General features: G+C 35.4%; 1 protein-coding gene across 2 annotated transcripts in view; it reads left to right on the forward strand.

Moving 5' to 3' along the window:
* Nucleotides 1-17,941, forward strand: part of BCKDHB (branched chain keto acid dehydrogenase E1 subunit beta) — a 280,099-nt gene that overhangs the window by 207,986 nt on the left and 54,172 nt on the right. Inside the window, exon 10 of one of the 2 annotated variants that reach the window (XM_069487678.1) lies at nucleotides 7,277-7,425. The exons of the other annotated variant lie outside the window; for it this stretch is intronic. Coding sequence (XP_069343779.1) covers nucleotides 7,277-7,417 — 141 coding nt within the window. The 3' untranslated portion in view covers nucleotides 7,418-7,425. Of the gene's footprint in view, nucleotides 1-7,276; nucleotides 7,426-17,941 lie in introns of those variants that run through there. 2 annotated transcript variants of the gene reach the window in all.

Here is a 17,941-nt window from a genome sequence, read left to right on the forward strand (position 1 = left end):
GATTATAAATTACCAAAATGAGGTGTCACTTCCTTGCTTTCACTTATTTCTGATTTTAAAATAGCCAAATTCAAAAATCCATGGTTTTGAGAAAACAATAGCAATCTCTATTATATGACTGTTATAATAATCTCTAAATTAATACACACGTTATTGATTTAATGTTAAATTTTGATTTTAAAATTTATTCCACTTCCATTCCTACAGGTAATATATCAAGATTCATAGACAATTTTATATTAACATATGTTTTCATTCTGACGCGACTATTGAATATGAACCATGAATCATTTCTATGCATATTTTAATACCATTCTTCAATTTTGTTTTAAGTAGCTAGACTGTATCCAGGGAAACTCGTTTAGATCAGAAATAGCATTTCTTTCTAACTTCAAAAAATAAGCTTCCATTTTAAAAATGGAATCTGAATTTAAATAAAAATCCCAATTTAGGATTCAGTTTCATTCTTTAACTAGCTGAAAGAAATCTTAGGAAAAAAAATGTACCAAATTACCAGTAATTTGCATTAAAGGGGAAGAATTTTTTTTGGTCAGCAGACATGGAAGATGTTTCAGTGAAGTTAAGTGATAGAGATCTTAAGTTTTAATTTAGTCAAGATTATGATTTTACCTAGAAGTTTTGCAGAAATAATTGGTCTTGATAATAATGTTTTAGGTGTTATATCAGATCTGGTTGAAATTGTATTATTCATATACTGTCTTATTTAGTTATTTGTTCAACTGTGTTTTAAAAGTGAGAAACCTTAGATCAACAAATGTTTGTTATATGCATCTCATGTGTATGGCCTTAGCAAAATAAAATAAGCATAGTTCTAACATTTGGGGGGTATCCTATTAGTTTGGGGGTAGATTAGGGACTCTGCTTTCTGAAGAATTAATTTCATAGATTCACGTTCTATGGAAAATTGGTACACACTAATATATGTCTTAAACTCTGTTTTAAAAACATGATAAGTGTTTAAAACATTAGCTGAAATAAAAATAATATTTTACATTAGTAAAGTTGTATTTATTTAATTTGGTAATGAAATTAATGTGGAGTTGTTGGCATACTGCCTTCACAGGTTTCTATGACTCATTTGCTGAGAAAGTGTGATTCAAGACACCAGAATCATTTTTTCTCATCTGCTAAAATTCATGTTTTGACTATGGGCGAGTTTTCATGGCAGATTTAAAACAAATTTAAAACAAATATTCTGTGATTATATTTAGAAGCTGGGTGATATGTAGCCTTACATAACTAGGACTAATAGAAGTCTCTGAGTTCACAGACTTTAAAGCTATCAAATATACATCATTTTGGAATACTAGTTTTTTAGTTTTTCTCGTTTTTAGAGTTTAACTCTTACACTGCTAATTATGACTTCTATACACTAATTGCATTTAGCAGCAACGTCTCTGCTGTTTTATTAGTTTAATAACTAACAAGGACTAAATGGTATTAGGAATTAGGTTTAAAACCAAGCACATTCACAACTCATTTAAAGCTATTTCTTAATGGTTTCTCCTAGAGAAGAAATGATAACTCTGTGATCTATGTGTCTTTTTCAGTGCTCATTACATTTATAATTTAACCTACTCCTCCACCAAAATAAAATATATTATCATAGATTATGTGTGTGATAGTGGCATAATGTTGATAATTATATGATATAACCTGAACCTTGTTGTTTACAAAGTCATTTAAAAGTCAGCTTTTTGAGTTATTACTTTGAAATCAAGAGGTAAAGTCATGTTCCTCATTATTCCAGGCAGGAACATAAAATCCTAATTTACATAGATAATCCTACAGACAACATTTGCCTATTTTGACTTGTGATATATTCCTTATTACAGTGTCCTATTTTTCTGACTTTCCATTAAATTTTTAGAAAAATTAGTTAGTAGTTTTCTCAGGAAAAGAAAGGAATTTTTCAACCTATACCAGCTATAAGAAAGTAGAAACATTTACGAAAGACCTTTAGTTTTTTCATCTCACTTTGAAACTTTCTTCATAGCTTTCCAACTCAAGATGGTATATAGTCTTGCACAATGGGCTGTATCCAACTTTCTGTCATTTAAAGAACTGAGTAAAAATTATTCCAAAATTGTTCTTAATAAGAAATCTGAGACTGGAATTGTCTTTCATCAAAAAAACAAAACGTAAATGATTGCTTTAAAAACATACCAAATAATGTTGGATGGTCTTTATTCTTGACTCTATTTTTCAAAGGATATATTGATTACATCCAATTATTTATTCGGCTCTTTTACTCGTAAATTTTTGGAAGCTGACTGACAGGCCACCTTTCTATAATATCTCTGCTTGGAAAATATGCTCTTTTGTGGGGGCGCGGGAGAGTGTAACCATTGGCAGAGCTCTTGACTTCTCATTCCAGCCTCAGCAATCAACAATTAGTGTCCAGGCTCCTTGTTCCCCACCAGGGGGCAGCGTCTGACACCGCCTTTCCTTGCCTGAGAGAGCAGCAGCCTCCTCCTTCAAACAGCCCTTAATGTATCTTTGGTATTTTCCTACACTTTTTAAGGGTTAGGAAGTGTTCAGTAAATGGTAGTTGTTTAGAGATTGTGTTATAAGGTTGCTACTTCTCAGATGTGACTATTCTGTGTGCCCGAATTATGTCTTCAATGATGATTTGATCTGTTATTTCAAATACCTTGTAGGTTTTTTTTTTTTTTTTTTTTTTTTATAAATTAGGGATTCCTTTAACTTGGAAAACCTTCAAAAGAAAACAAAAACCTAGCAATTATTGAGTGCTATGACATGTCAGGCATGAAACCAGGTACTTCTCATATGCTACCGCATGATCCAAAGAGGCAAACAGGCAACATAACAATAGATTTATAAAACAATAGGAAAATACAATAATGCAGAATTTTTAATACTTCTGTTTTGATGTATAGCAAATAGAGGTTCTAAAAGGTTAAATCGTAGCAGAACAAAAATTCCTTCAGATAGAATTCCAAATTCCATGCTGTATGAATTATATTATGCAGCCTTGCCATAAAAACAACAAAAGGATTTGCTGAGGGTGACTGAAGCCACAGTGTGGAATGCTTGAGACAGAGATTTCAGTGATCTATCTCCAGTGACACTGACAGGAGAATTAGGGGTCTATGTACTTAAAACTTAAATGGGGAAATAGGATTAAATATTGAGAGATCTTGAGGGATCCCATGAAAGCCCGAATATATATGCATTTGTGCATATATAATATATAACATATATTACATTCATCAAAACATAAAAATAAAAGCAGTACGCTTAATATTTAAAAACCTCTCAATAATATTTTATCTTAAAACTAGAGTGGATCCTATTGCATTAATTTCTATATACCCTCTCTTATCTACTAGAAAACTTAAAGGTTCTCTGTCTTCCCTGATTTCAGTAAGATACTTTGTTTTCCAAAAACAAAGCAGGACAAAAAAAGGTTTGTTTTGTTGCAGAAAATAGGCAAACGATAATTTATTTTGCCAGTGTATGATTTTAGTGATTTGGAATTATTATTTCATGTTGTTTGCTTCCTCTTCTGATTATAATACACATAGCAATCCAGATGGCTAATATGTAAACAATTTGAGTTATGCTCATTGGAATCATTTAGTATAGTTTAGGAGGTTCCCGATACCCGGGACCATCTGTGTATTACCGTCATGATTAAGTTTGTACTTTCAGCTTCTTTGCATATCTTGGCCTCCACCCTTCTTAATACGTGTGGAACAGGCTTTTAAGACTGAACTTAACCCATCTGCCTCTCAAGGCCGCGTTGTAAAACCTTGATAATCCTAGCCTGCCTTCCATTCTACCATTCTTTTTTATTCCGGTTTCATTTTTTTCCCTTGTTATTGCTATTCTCAATAGTAGTGCCTCAAAATTTGCTGAAGAATGACTAAGAACATGGTCTTTGTAGCCAGGCTTGAATCTTTTTTGGCTAGATATTCATCTATTTGGCTGTGGGCGAGTTCCTCCATCTCACTTTCCTTACCAGCAAAATGGATCTAATACCTACCACATAGACTTGTTAAAATTATTAAATGAGATTAAAATATAACTCATTTAGCACCATGCCTGGTACATTATAAATACTGGGCATTATTCTTATTATTAACATATTTCAGAATGAAATTCTCACAGTTGCAAAAAGGCATATTCAGAAGTAAATTCAAATACCATATTTAGAAGTAAATTCTAGAATTTCACATGAATCTTTTGGAAGGAATGTCTGTCTTTCTTAAGCACCCAATTATTTATGTGATTGCACATACCACAACAGAATATGTGTAGGTTGTACTACATGGTTGTTTTGGGGTTCACTTTCAGTCTTTCTCACTGGATCCTGGGTGAAACTTTAGACCCCAGATAGCTGGAGAAAGGTCTCTCTTGGTGACTGTTGCCCCTGGTTACATGTTATACCGTGATCTGCTTTGGAACCTGATAGTCACATCTGTCATTGTTCTGTGTGGATTGAGCCAGTCCACATACGCAGCTTTCCAGGGAGAAAGACCATAAACTGACACTCCCTATCTCTAGCCCATATTCTAGATACTACATGTAATTCTCCCAACAACCCTGTGAGTTAGGCCATTATTTAATTCCTAATGTTGTGTGGCTTATTATTTCTGAATCAAAAGTCATCAAACATGAGTTTTTCAGATATGAGTGTACTTAAGGCTGCCAGTGGAACAGAAGAATATGATTAATCTGGATTGTCTTGAAAATTCAGGGTACATGGTTACTACAGTTACAGTGTCCTGTGTTTATAATGGAAAGAGATACTTTGTAAAGGATTAATTTTGTACATTAATCTACAAATCTGCCAGTGGGATTCAAGTATTTCTTTCTGTCTCCCTCTCTCTCTCTGTATTGTGTGTATATACGCGTGCAGCTTCTGCATGAAAAAACAGGCTGAACAAGGGTGCCCTGTTTTGATTGTTGCTCAAAGAAACATATACCCACACGTAAATCATTTGTATGTGAGCCAGTTCGGGGGGAAGTAAGTGTAAGCTGCTTGATGGACCCAAACATCTTATTTCTAGTTGCTTTAAGAGAAGGTTTAACCAAAGTCCATGGAAGAAATAACGTAGGCTCTTTAATATACTTTGACTAGCAAAGAGTTGGAATTTCAATCTGTTTCAATCAGTCAGAGTATATCCTTAATCATTTAATTCTACATAATTTACAGTAATTGTTTCCAAATTAAGGAAAGCCTACATGTAAAAATCACAAGTTTATGTAACATAAAATAGGAACTTTTATTCATATAAGAAAATGATTCTTCACTTTACTCTTTTTTTATTTCACTGTCATTTGATTACAAAATTAATACTGTCTCATAATCAGATGATACATATAAAGTACAAAGTGCAGTCTTTTCTCACCTCCTTGCCATTCCTAGCCTCAAAGGGTAACCACTGTTTACAGTTCCTGTGTGTGTGCCCTGAAGCAGATGTTTTCCTGTGCTCGTGCAAACATATAGATGTATTCTTGGAAAGAGTGAGGCTCACATTCTTGAGGAGTTAGGAACATTGCTATTTGAAAAAAATTTAGTTTGATGATGTTAGTCATTATGCTAAAAGGAGTGATTTTAACAAACACTGACAGATCATTTTGTGGAGGGCCAGTTTTCCAAATTACTAGTTTGAAAGAATAGTATTTTATAACAGGTGTAAAATCAGAGACATTTAGTGAAATATTTTGCCTTAGATTTCCCATGGCTAGTTTGTTTACAAAGAGTTCAGTATTCAGGGAAGATGGAAAAACAGCCCGTGTCAGCTAAAGTAATAAAACTGAGTTAATCCCAAACTGACAATTTAAAGCCCTTTAAAATTACTTGTTGCAATCAAGAAACAATTCACCCAGTTTGTCATCTCTTTTCATCTTATTAATAGTGAATCTCTTAGGTAACTCTGTAAACTGTATGTATTAAAAGTTCTAAAGTTGTTCATGGAGATTTCCTGTTGCTAGGAAATACCAACACTTACCTGGTGTTTGATATTGTAAGTTGCGGTGGTTATTGAGGCCAAAGAGAGGTCTGTAAATGTTCAGGAGGTTTTCTTTAGAGCCAATTTGTCCTGTTTGCATTTCCTCCCTGCCCTGATACACTTGTCACTGAAAGAAATATACACAGGGGGTAGTGATTGAACATGAGATGTCAGGATTCTTTCATATAAAAATTTCTGCTCAAATGAAAATTTAAAAATACAGTTAGAACACAATATGTAAGAAAATTTGGGCTCTCCTCAAATCCTTTGTGAAGCAAGGCAATGTGTAAATATTTGAATACAAACCAAAAGTTTTATTCCAGGTAATAGCTGTGAGTGGTAAAATTAATATTATTTTTGTTAGAATAGTTTAATTATGTATCTCTCTTTTCAGATTTTTTAAACTATATAAAATTTTTATTTTCAAATCTGAATTGTTTGTTTGAATAATATTTTTTTCTGAAGATAATTTTCTACAGTGTTCTACTGGGGTTGAGATTTTACATGTTTGAACCAGATCTCTGGCCTCATGGTGTTCATGGTCTCTCAGGAGAGACAGATAATTGGACACCTACAATGGATGGTACTGAGTTCATGCTCTGGGAGATCAGGGCAGAAGCCCATCCCTCATCTGTCATACAGGATTGGGGAAGTACTGTCAATGATGGCTGCCTAGCGGAGATGCCTCCTAAGGTGATACCTGAGAGGTGTACACATATCCTGTCAGGCAAAGAGCAGTAGGCTTGGGGTATGAATGGTCAGGGGACCAACAGCATCTACAAAATTTGGCTGCAAGAGAGACAGGGACACGGTCAAGTAACTGATCGCAGTTCAGTCTGGCTACAGTATAGTGGAATTACAAACATCTGTTATGAAAGCAACCCATGTTCATTGTATAAAATTTAAAAAATACAGGAAACAAGAGGAAAGCTATACCAATTTCAAACCTCAGAGGTAACTACTATGAACATTTTGTTGCACTTTTATTATGCCTATATTCACAGAACAGCATGTTTGGTATGATTCCAGTTTGGCTTAGACAATAGATATGTATACAGGCATAAATGCACATAAAAGTACATTATAAGTAAAGTTGAGATCACGTTAACATTTTATTTATTACCTGTTCTTTTCATATCACAATATACTTAAATATGTTTAATATCCTTGGGTGCAATTGTACTTTAAGTGAGTGAGTTATTTTAACTTGCAGTGTTTCATTTCCATGAATAAAATAAATTCTTGGAGTTAGCCATCTTAATTCTTCTCTGTAGGAAGAATGTTTCTTGAACCTAGAGGCTCCTATATCAAGAGTATGTGGCTATGACACACCATTTCCTCACATTTTTGAGCCATTCTACATTCCAGACAAATGGAAGTGCTATGATGCCCTTCGAAAAATGATCAACTATTAACCACAAAGGTAGGTATGCCCTGCATTTTGAGAAAGCTAGTATGTGCACCTGATATTAATATACTGTTAGCCGAGGAACAGCAGTCATCAGTGTGTTATATTTTAGTAAAAGGCAATTCTCAGAACAAAATGTGTACACTTCAGGAAAAAAACCTCAAATTTATAGTAGTATAATTACATTTAGTAGAAGCATATCAACCATATGTATGATGTGATTTTTAGAAAACAGATGCATGCATATGTTAACAGTGAATAATCACTTGATAAAGATGCTTTCTACCATGATTTAGATTGAAATTACACCTTACACCACCATTATTCCAACTGCTACCTCCATTCTTGTATACTTTTTCACCTGTTTGAATTGTTAATAAATAGGAGTAATTTCTGTTATTTAAAAATGGCCCTTCAAGCACCACTGATCTGGGCTCCAGTTATTTATATGGAAATTCATAACATTCTGAAATTTGCTTTTATATTACCTGAAAAATAGATTTGTTGAGCAGAAAAATCTCTTTATTGTGTATAAGGGAAATTTTTACATGGGGGCAGGAGGGAAGCCAAAAATCTCAAAACCCAGCACCACTACCATTTCCAGAACCTTTTTTGGCAAGTGAATGTTTTTTAAATAGTGAATAATAAATGCTGTTTATTCATTATGATTTCCTAACTCATGCTTATCTGTCCCTTCAGCAGTGTTATTCTAACAAAAATGAATACCATTAAAAATTAAGTTACTTTTTCAGAGTTTTAATATAGAAGTTCGTATCACTGGCACATTGATTTTGAAATGTTTCAAAATGAGTAGACAGAATTAGATCCTTTACATTTTAATCTCTAGGTTGTCCAAAAAAATAATAATAATACATTTGGAAGAACCATAATTTTTCAAAAGAATAAGAGAATAAGCTCTGTATAATAAACACATCCTATGCTTTTTAAAGACCAAAAATGCTATAATTCTTGAATACTGTGTGTGGGTAGTAAAGCTAGCTCACCTAAAACCAGAGAAAGATAACTTTGTATTTGCTCAGATAGAGAAAATAATGCCTCCTATCTGCCTCTGTGCTACCATAATCCCCACATTTTTTTTGTAGTTCTATTCTGAGAATATTGTTATAGATGCTGGCATTCTCTCAGACATGCAGGTGTAGGTGCTGTATTTCTGATGTCTTAATGTTTGTGAATGCAATCGGCTTCTACAATAAATCACACTTAGAACTGGTTAGAAGACATCCTCATTTTTTTTTTTTTTCCTTTTTGGCCATGTGTTTCCCTTCTGTGGACCAGCCACAATGGAAAAGCAAAGTAATAATGGTGGCCATAGGCCTCATTGCTATTTTTAAAGTAATATTTAGATGCTGGTTTTAAATTTGTGTTTAAATTTATATACCAATACGTAAATATGTACCAATAAATATTATGTATTTCTTTTTAAACCCAAGAAAAATATTTAAACCTATACTGAAAATACAATAATAGTTATTTTACACTAAAAGTTAAATGTAGTATTAAAGAAAGTAGTCATGCATGCAATTGAGAATGTCTGTAATTTCTTTTACAGAAAAGCTGGAAGATTGTGACTAGACATGGAAATATTTTTCTGAATTTTTTAATATTTCCTCAGATTTATCTCTTCTTAAAAATAGACTTTTTAATGAAATGAACCATCATAGATATTGGCCGACAAGTTATAAATTAATTATTGTATTGTAATACACATGAATTGATGATTTTCATTGAGTGTTTCAGATTAACTTTTTAAAATGTTCCACATAGTAGTCTTATAAATTCTGTTTAATTTTACATCTGTAAATATTGGATTTGGGATAGTATTCAATAAAGCAAAATCACACTGTCTTCAGGTTGTGTATGTCCTTTTTTTATTAGTCAAAATAATTTTTGTTGCAGAATAATAGATTAACTTGTTAATTAAATCTGAATTAAAGTGAGATATTTACTGTAGAAATGGCAACTTTTCAATTTTATTGTATTTGATTTAGTTCTTTATGACCAAGATGGTTGGATGTTGACAAAACTTCTGGAATGTTTTTCCTCATTCTTCCCTCTTGCCTCAGTAAGGTGTCTTGATGTATGGATCCACTTCCTCAGAGTGTCGTGGGGCAGGGTCATTCCTGCTGCCTCTCTTCCTTGGTGTGGATGGCATGAGCCTGTCTGTTATAAAATTGCCAAGTTTGAGCTACAGTTATAGTTTTTTTGCTATGATATTGCAAAGCAAATATTCGTTTACCATGTTTTTATATTATTATGTAGATAAAAAGAAAAACAACATTAACAGCAACAATTAGGGCTCTGACAGGAGGAAGCCTCCTTTAGACGACATTGCCAGGTCTTCTTGTTTCTTACTCTGTCTCTTCTGCCCCTCACCATGGTTTTAGACAGGCTGAACACCTAACAAATTCCCCCGCAGAAACCCCCACCCCTGGCCTGCCTCCCCTCCCATGGTCCCAGAAGAATTTCTTCCCGTGGTTTCCAGCAGAAAGTTCTCCACCCCCCAAAAGCAGAGAAACAGAGTCGTTGTGTTTTCCTTTCTCTATAAACATTGAAAAAAAAAATGGACATTTTCCTATGATTACAAAAGTATGTGTTCCTTTAAAACTTTAATTTAAAAAGTTGTATCTGTTTATTTTTACCAGCAAGTTGGAGGAGGATACAAAAGGTAATGTGTAGATTGCCAGAAACTTGGAGGTAAAGTAAACGCACTTCATTACAGATTCTGGAAAGCAATGGGCCGAAATAATGAACCAAAGCATTTATTTATTAAGGGTAAAAATAAAGCCTTGCCCTTGGATTAAAAATAGAAAAATTTGTACAGTATAGCAAGGGAAAAGATGTAGTTTGTCAGCCACAAATTTGGGAAAGATTTAGGGAATCCAGTTGGCTTACTGTAGAGGACATTCTGAGTTTAAGATGCCAAAACTCAGTCTGGACTTTGGCTTTGGTTTTTATTCTCCACTGAAGGCTCAAGGCATCCTGCAGGGAACTTTGTGCTCACATGGTCAGCCCCACAGAGCGGGAAACGTTTGGTGGTCAACCGCACCTTGGCCTACTACAGGGTCTATTTGAGCATAATTGGTTTTAGTTGAACTAATTTTTTTATTGCCAATGTATCTTTTTAATCCTATATTTTCTATTCATTTGATGTTTTAAGAATTTTCCTCTAGCTATTTTAATTTTACCTTCTGTAACTCTGTTTTTGAAATAGCAAACATGAGAATAACTGTGAGGCTAATCTGTGCACGAAGTACCTGCATTTGGGAGCCTCTCCCCACCTCTGTTTAGTGCTGCAGTCCCCACCAGGAAATACTTCCTTCCCTTCCAAAATAAACAGCTTTCAGTTAATATTAAACTCAATCTACGGCACAAGACATACATATACATCTGTATCATTGTCAAAAATACATTTTTTATATGAAAGAAATGTCCCATATTGTGAAAATAAGAAAATTGTGGCCAACATGCGCTTGAGAGATGTTAAATGATTGCCAAGTTCAAAATCCCCCAGTACTCCCAGCCTAGTAATGTCTGCTTCCTGTGACAACATCGATATACAAGCTAATTTAATTTTCTGTAGTGTAAATTATCTAATTTCTTTAGGGGAAAAATGACATAATAACCATGCTCTATACAACTAATAGACATTATCCAAGCTAAGTAAACAGACCTGTGTACATTAGAGAAAGAAATGAGAAGTAAGATCCAGAAAATTACCTCAATTGAATCCCTTAGGTTTAAATCACATAATCTAGAAGCTCTTGCTGAGAATTTTCGAAGACGACTCACAGAGGGTCCACATTTGGTTTAATGAAACCCCTTCTCATCTGCCTGCCTGTAGTGGACATGTGTGTTTTCTGGCTGCTCAGCCTCGCCACCCCACCTTCCAGTGACAGCACTGCTGTTTGTTTACAGAACTCCCTCTCCCCACCACATGTGGTCTGTAGGCGCTGCCAGTCCTAGTACCAAACAGCGTCAGCCACAGAGATGGCCCTGACCCAGACCCAGCCAGGAACCTCGGAATAGCAAGTCAGGATACCCACGCAGAAACAAAAAGTAGTTAGACTCAGCCTCGTCAATGACACTAAGTTCTAAAAGACTGGTTCTCAAATTTTTACCTGCTCCAACTACATCCGAGGATACAACTGATAGATATTAACCAGCTAGGCACACAGACTGTGTTACCTTTAGTAGAAATCCTAGGCTTGAGGGGTGAGGAACATGACCCCATAGAAGTTGTGTTGGGATTTCGAGGGAGATGTGAGGTTTAGAGATTTTGATGTACTCCCCTGGGCCATCGGGTTTGGAAGGCAATAGAAAATATACATGTATGAGCAAAGATTTAGAAACCCTGGTTCTCCTCTACCTCCTTGAATGTACTAAGATATTTACCAGAAAAATCAGACATAAAACAAGAACAAGAATGAGGAAGAACTAGAAGTAAGAATGGAAACAACTTATTAAAAAAAGATGTGCATCTAAGTAATTGTCTTAAATGCACTTTTTATGGGAAATAAATGCTCCATATTGTAAAAATAAAAAAAAAGGTTGGATCATAAATATAACTTAAATTGTCAAAGACTGGAGGGGTAGATTTGCTAAATGGAGTTCAAAAGTTCTAAACTCTTTATCTTCCATAAAAGGGACAATAACTTAATTATTCTGCTCTTAACTTTGAAAATTTAGTGGTTTTTAAATGCTTCAAAAAATTAAGTTAACCACTAATGAAATTAAAGGTAGCATATATGTTTTCCATACCATTGCACAAATAATCTGTACAATACTTAATTTATTAATTCATTTCACAAGCATTTAGTGGTTACCTGTCATAGACCAGGCATTGGGCTAGATTCTTAGGTGCAAAGTTAACTAAGAAACAGTCCCTACAAAGAAAATGAAAGGAAAAAAACAAAACAAACAAACAAAAAAGAAGAAGAGTAAGAAGAGAAAAATAGAATAAAGGTTAAAATTTGAAAATGCATAAGTATAATTTAGACAAAAATGAAAATGAAGAAAACAAATGTGGCAGATTTATATCAGACAAAATAGAAGACAAAGAGAACAATGTTCATTTGATATTGACAAAAGGAACACATCACAGTGAAGGTATGACAGTTAAAATCCTTTATGTTCCAAATGTGTATTAATAGTATTAAAATGTAAGCAAAAACTTATAAATACAGAATATAGGGACAGAGCAGGTGTAGAAGATGACTTTATCACCCCACTTTCAATTTGGTAGTTGAATAATCAAAGACTATAGGATACTTTAATCATGTAAGTAATGGGATTGAGTCAACAGATATATATTTTAAACTTTTTATCTCTACAGAGAATATATCACGTTGCAATGTATGCACAAGCAGTTAAAACTATGGATAATGTGTTAGGGTGAAAAAAAAATAGAAGTAAATTTTCCAAAGAAAAGAATATTAAAAAGCGTCATGTTTTCTGATCACATCCCAAATTAATAACAACTATTCCAACTACTTGGTAATAAAAAACACCCAGTTTACCGTGGAACCAAAAAGGAAATATAAAAGCAATTGCAAAATACTAAAATCGTAAGATCACTGCTGTGCTTCAGCCGAGACTCTACTCAGAGGTAAATTCATAGGCTTCAAATCTTGTAAAGAAGAAAACTGAAAACATAAGAATGCAAGAATAAAGGAGAAGAAAAGCACAAGAAGGATGAAAAATAAAAGTAGAAAGTTCCAAATGAGAAAAATAAAACTAAAATTGAAATTTTAATAAAAATAATTTTTTCTTTCTTTCATTTTATAATTCTTTATACTGTCTGTATCCTTTGAAGGTGGAGCTATGTTTTTATGTAATCACGATACCTGCAAATAAAGACCGTGTAATGGCTGTGCTTGAATTGACTAATACTATCAAAGTCCTTTCTTTGAGGGAGAGGAAATAGTTTTGTAAAACCTCATAGTTGGTTTTGATAAATAATAGTCTTAGTCATTAGGATATTTTATTCTACCATTTTAATAAAATAATTATCAGTGTCTGGGTTTGCTAAAAGTCCTTCAGTTTCTTGCTAAGGCCTACTTGGCTACCATAAGTGTTTTATTTTATTTACTAAGAACCCTCGTAAAATTCAGTAGCTATAAAGACTTAGGATAATTATTTAAAAAGTGTTTCCTTGATCATTTGAAACATCCACCTATTTATCTATCTTGGTTTGTTGTTGTTTGTGGTGGTGGTGGTTTTTTTTTTTTGTATCCTCAATATTTTAGTGTTTCCAGAAGGACAGAGGACATTGTTCTGTTTTGTGTACTGCCCATTCCACAGAGCCTACATTAATGCTTGGTCTACAAAAGGCTCTCAATATGTTGCTCAAAGAAGAAGAAAGCCTCTCCCTGAATCATACCTTATACCTAAAAAACAATTTGTTAGAGCCCTCTTTGGTTAGTGTGCACATTTAAAATGATATTTTGGTGTCATTTGATACTCTATACCAGTTCTTATTTATTCCACTAGACTCATGGAGTTGTACTTCATTTCTTAAAGAATTTCAGGAACAGAAACAGTCCTTCAAGTAGGGCTAAACTCCAAGGGTCCCCAAGAGATGAGTATTGTTTCTGTGTTTTTAGGCCTGTTTCTTGAGAGAGATTTTAAAAACCATATATTTGTTAAGTGGCTCTATGACAATTCTGGACATTAAAATGTATATGTATGTGGACAAACTAGAATAGAATACTCATTCAAAACTGTTCATTTAAGTTTGATGAGACTGAGGGTAACTTTTATTTCCTTAATCTTTTCTGTTCCTGTCACAAATGGAGAGCTGGCCTGGCTCGAAGCTGTCCTCCCAGGGGCCCTGTCTGTGCATACCCTACTTCTTCCCGTGGGCAGAGTCTGCAGATTGAGAGTCGTCAGTGAGAGGATGCCATTTCCATGGCCACAGTGACTGGTCAAAGGATAGAAAGTGACCAGAACTGGGCCAATCACAGCCCTTCTTCAGGGTTTTTTGAACCAATGGATCCGGAAAGATGTTATTCTGGAGGGACTTACGGCCACCTTCCCTATGGACGAAGGCCATCTTTATCTCAAAAAGAATGAAACCACTATACTGAGGAAAGCTGCAGTGCAAGGTAGAGTCAGTCCCAGCCAGGTTCCAGTCTCTAGAGTCAGTCACCCCCCAGGCCAGCTCCATTTCTGCCACACACAGCCTCAATGTTCCATTCTTATTTCATTTTGTGAGAATTAGCCCACAGTCCTTCCAATAAACTACCATTTTCTTTGTTCAAGTTGGGTTTCTGTTGCTTGCAACCAAAGGCATCCAAATGCAACCATTCTCATGTTTTGGAATTTATTAAATTTAAAAGAGGAAAGTCTGCATATTTCTAATAAAGTATACTTGGCAAAACCCTCTACCTTTGGGATTAATTTATAGATTGTTCTTGATTTTTTCTTATGACATGTAAATTAGCTGAAGATACTGTGTTAATGTCAAGTAGTTTAGCCATAAAATAAGTGAATTCAGACTTTCAGCCTGAAAGTTGAATGGGGCAACCTTCTCTTAGGCCAAGAAATGAGCAGTTCTGCAGCATCTGTCTTTTAGAAACCTTAGTCTGTGGAGGCTTATTCATATGAAGTTCTTAACTGAAGTTATAAGGTCTTAGAACCATTATTAACCATATAGCTGAAAGACATCCCTTGGAAGTTTTCTTGTTCAAAGAAGTTTAATGTGCCTATTGTCAGTCTAATAGCAAATTTTTCTTTGAAAATATTTTGTATAAATTGACTATATTTACCCTGTTAATGTGTACATTTACTTTCACCTTTATTTGATCCTTTTTAATGAAATATTTCAAGGAAGTTAGAGAACCCTTTGGTGAATGTCTGTATACCTTTCACCTAGCATAAAAATTGTAAAGGACAATTCATCTTTCCTAGCTTCCTCTAACCCAGAGGAAAACGAAGGCCCCATTAACAGTAACGAACAGTATTGTTTAAAAAAATTCTGTCCCAATGGCTAGAAAAACTCCAAAAGGGATTTCCCATTTCTTTTTGAGAATTGCTGGAGGGTTGCTTTTAAACATAGTCATTTGAACAACCACATGGAGTACACGGTTCACTCTGGCTCTGGCTCCAGCTCCCGGTGGAAATGTCTGCTGGCAACAGCTACAGAAGGCACCTAAGGACTGCTACTGCCACAGGTGGTATCTGCAGCGACATGCACTGCCCTGAAGCTCCCCTCGAAGCTACTTACAGGTGTGGATGCTATTGATGCTGCTCTTCATCGGGGCTCTGGAGCAGTGACAGTGCTCTTGTTCTCCCCGGAAGCAGAAGAATCCCTTCTTCCCATTGAGGTACATGGATCCCAACGTAGCATGGCCTTGTGCCCCAACACCTCAATATTTGGTGAAACAGGACTCACAGCTGTTCGTTGGACAAGTAATAGACCGATTGTTGTTCTTAGAACCTCTCTCTTTCTCTGGGGCTGAAGCATTGTTGCTGGACTAAGTCTGGGCCTTCAGCTCTCTCTTCTCCGAGAAGGGGCTTCTCCATGGGTCTGCTGTGTTTCTCAGGACACGTGGACCACTGGCCAACTTGCCGCCAATCCGACAGGCCAGTCTAGATCTTAGAGCAAGTCACAACTTGGCTTACTCTTCTAAGGGAAGAACTCATGCCTATCAGATTTATTTGATGTTGTTTTCTGCACAGTAAAAATTTTCATATCGGTTATGGGAAAATTGCCTAGGAAAAAAATGGATAGCAGTGGTTTGTGATTTATGGTACATGATTAGATACAATGTAGAATTTGGAAGTAATGATTACTAAAATTATGTAGCAACACGGAAACATGCTCATTATATACTTCTAAGTGGAAAATCAGGATTCAAAATTATATGTATATTATGATTATAACTATTATTACTTATGATTACAACTATTATTACATGATTTTACTTGCAAAAGAATATAACAGCAGTGTTAGAGTGATGATGGTGAGTTATGAGAATTTATTTTTTAGCATGTTTATTACATAAGGTAATAAAGCACTTTATATATACTTTACCCAATTGTTACCAAGTATTAAGCATTACATAACCTTCCTATTCTTTTAAATACTGTCCCCAAGCACCAGTAGCAAAGAATCTTTTTGTCTATCTGATTACTGCAAGAACCCGGAATAAATAAAATACAGTATTTTTCTTTCTCCCTCCCAGACTTTCTCTCTTCCTCTCCCTCTCTCCCACATGCACACAACACAAATGATTTGTTAGATAAACTCAGAAGGGAAGGTTAAAAACAAAATAATTCACCTTCTACAATACTATACTAGCACCAATGTAAAGTTTGACTCTCTTTTAACTCTTAAAAAAGCTTATTAATTGGGATTACAGCAGAAAAAAGATGCCACATTCAATGGTTTTTAATTGAATAGACTTTAATAAAGGGACTGTTTACAAAGGTGTGGGAAGATTAAGGTAACTGGGAAGGAAGGGTGAGGCACCCAGGAGCTATTTAATAGCAGCTGTGGGAAGTCATTACCACCCCAGCCTGAAGGAGCAAGGAGGAGGGGATGATCCTGGAACCTGGTGAGAGCTGTAGTCATGGAAGAGGGGCTGCCCAGTGACGGATGCATTAACAGAGAAAAAGCACAGCTGGCGAAGCAGCAAGGGGACGGGTGTATGTCCTGATCTCTCTCTCCTCCTGCCTTCTAATCACCTGCCAGCACTTCCCATGGACCCCACCCAATTGTCAGCCAGAGGCCAAGAGAGCCTAGTATTGCAGGCCCTAGAAGTCAGCCTCTCTGGGCATAGGGCAGGGCAAAGAAGGATGGAGAATGGCTTTGGAGGGGCAAACGGAGAATAACCAGCACACAGCCTCCACTTTTCCATATCGTAGTAGTCAGGTAAATATGTTTACCCAGAAGCTTACTATTTTGAAGGTGCTGAAAAGTGTAGATCCCTTTTTAGACATGCCATCCTTTCCTGCGTGGCCTAGACGTGGGTGGCTACGTGTTCTGCTACGGAACCTTACAGCAGAGTGTCTGAACCCTGTGCTGTATTTGGAAGGATACTCTGAGAGTCCTCTGTCTTCCTGCACAGACCTGGACAGATGTGTCTCCGCCTGTGCCACGGCTGCTGGGCTGGAGCTCTGCTATGCTGCTGGCCGGATCACATCTGTGTCCTGATCACTGCCTTTTCCTTCTCTCACTTTGTAGCAGCACACAAGTAGATTCCTTAGAAAGTCTTCACGGAAGCTAATTTTCTGAGATGATTCATGTCAGAAAATGTCCTTACTTAAACCTTTCACTAATAGTTTGGCTGAGTGTAAAAAGTTTAGGCTAAGAAACATTTTTGTCTCCTAATAGTTAAGGCATCGCTTAATTTTCTTCTCACACTTAGGCAAATCTAAGTCTCTTATTTTTTCTCTCAAAAATTCTGTCTCTCTGTCAGACTTTGTGGGATATTTCCTTATAACCTATATAGTATTTTTATTTTGGTCAACTATTTTTTTTAACCTTTGTTTTTTTTCTTACAGCATC

Source organism: Eulemur rufifrons, chromosome 15 (assembly GCF_041146395.1).
Source record: "Eulemur rufifrons isolate Redbay chromosome 15, OSU_ERuf_1, whole genome shotgun sequence".
Lineage (NCBI taxonomy): Eukaryota > Metazoa > Chordata > Mammalia > Primates > Lemuridae > Eulemur > Eulemur rufifrons.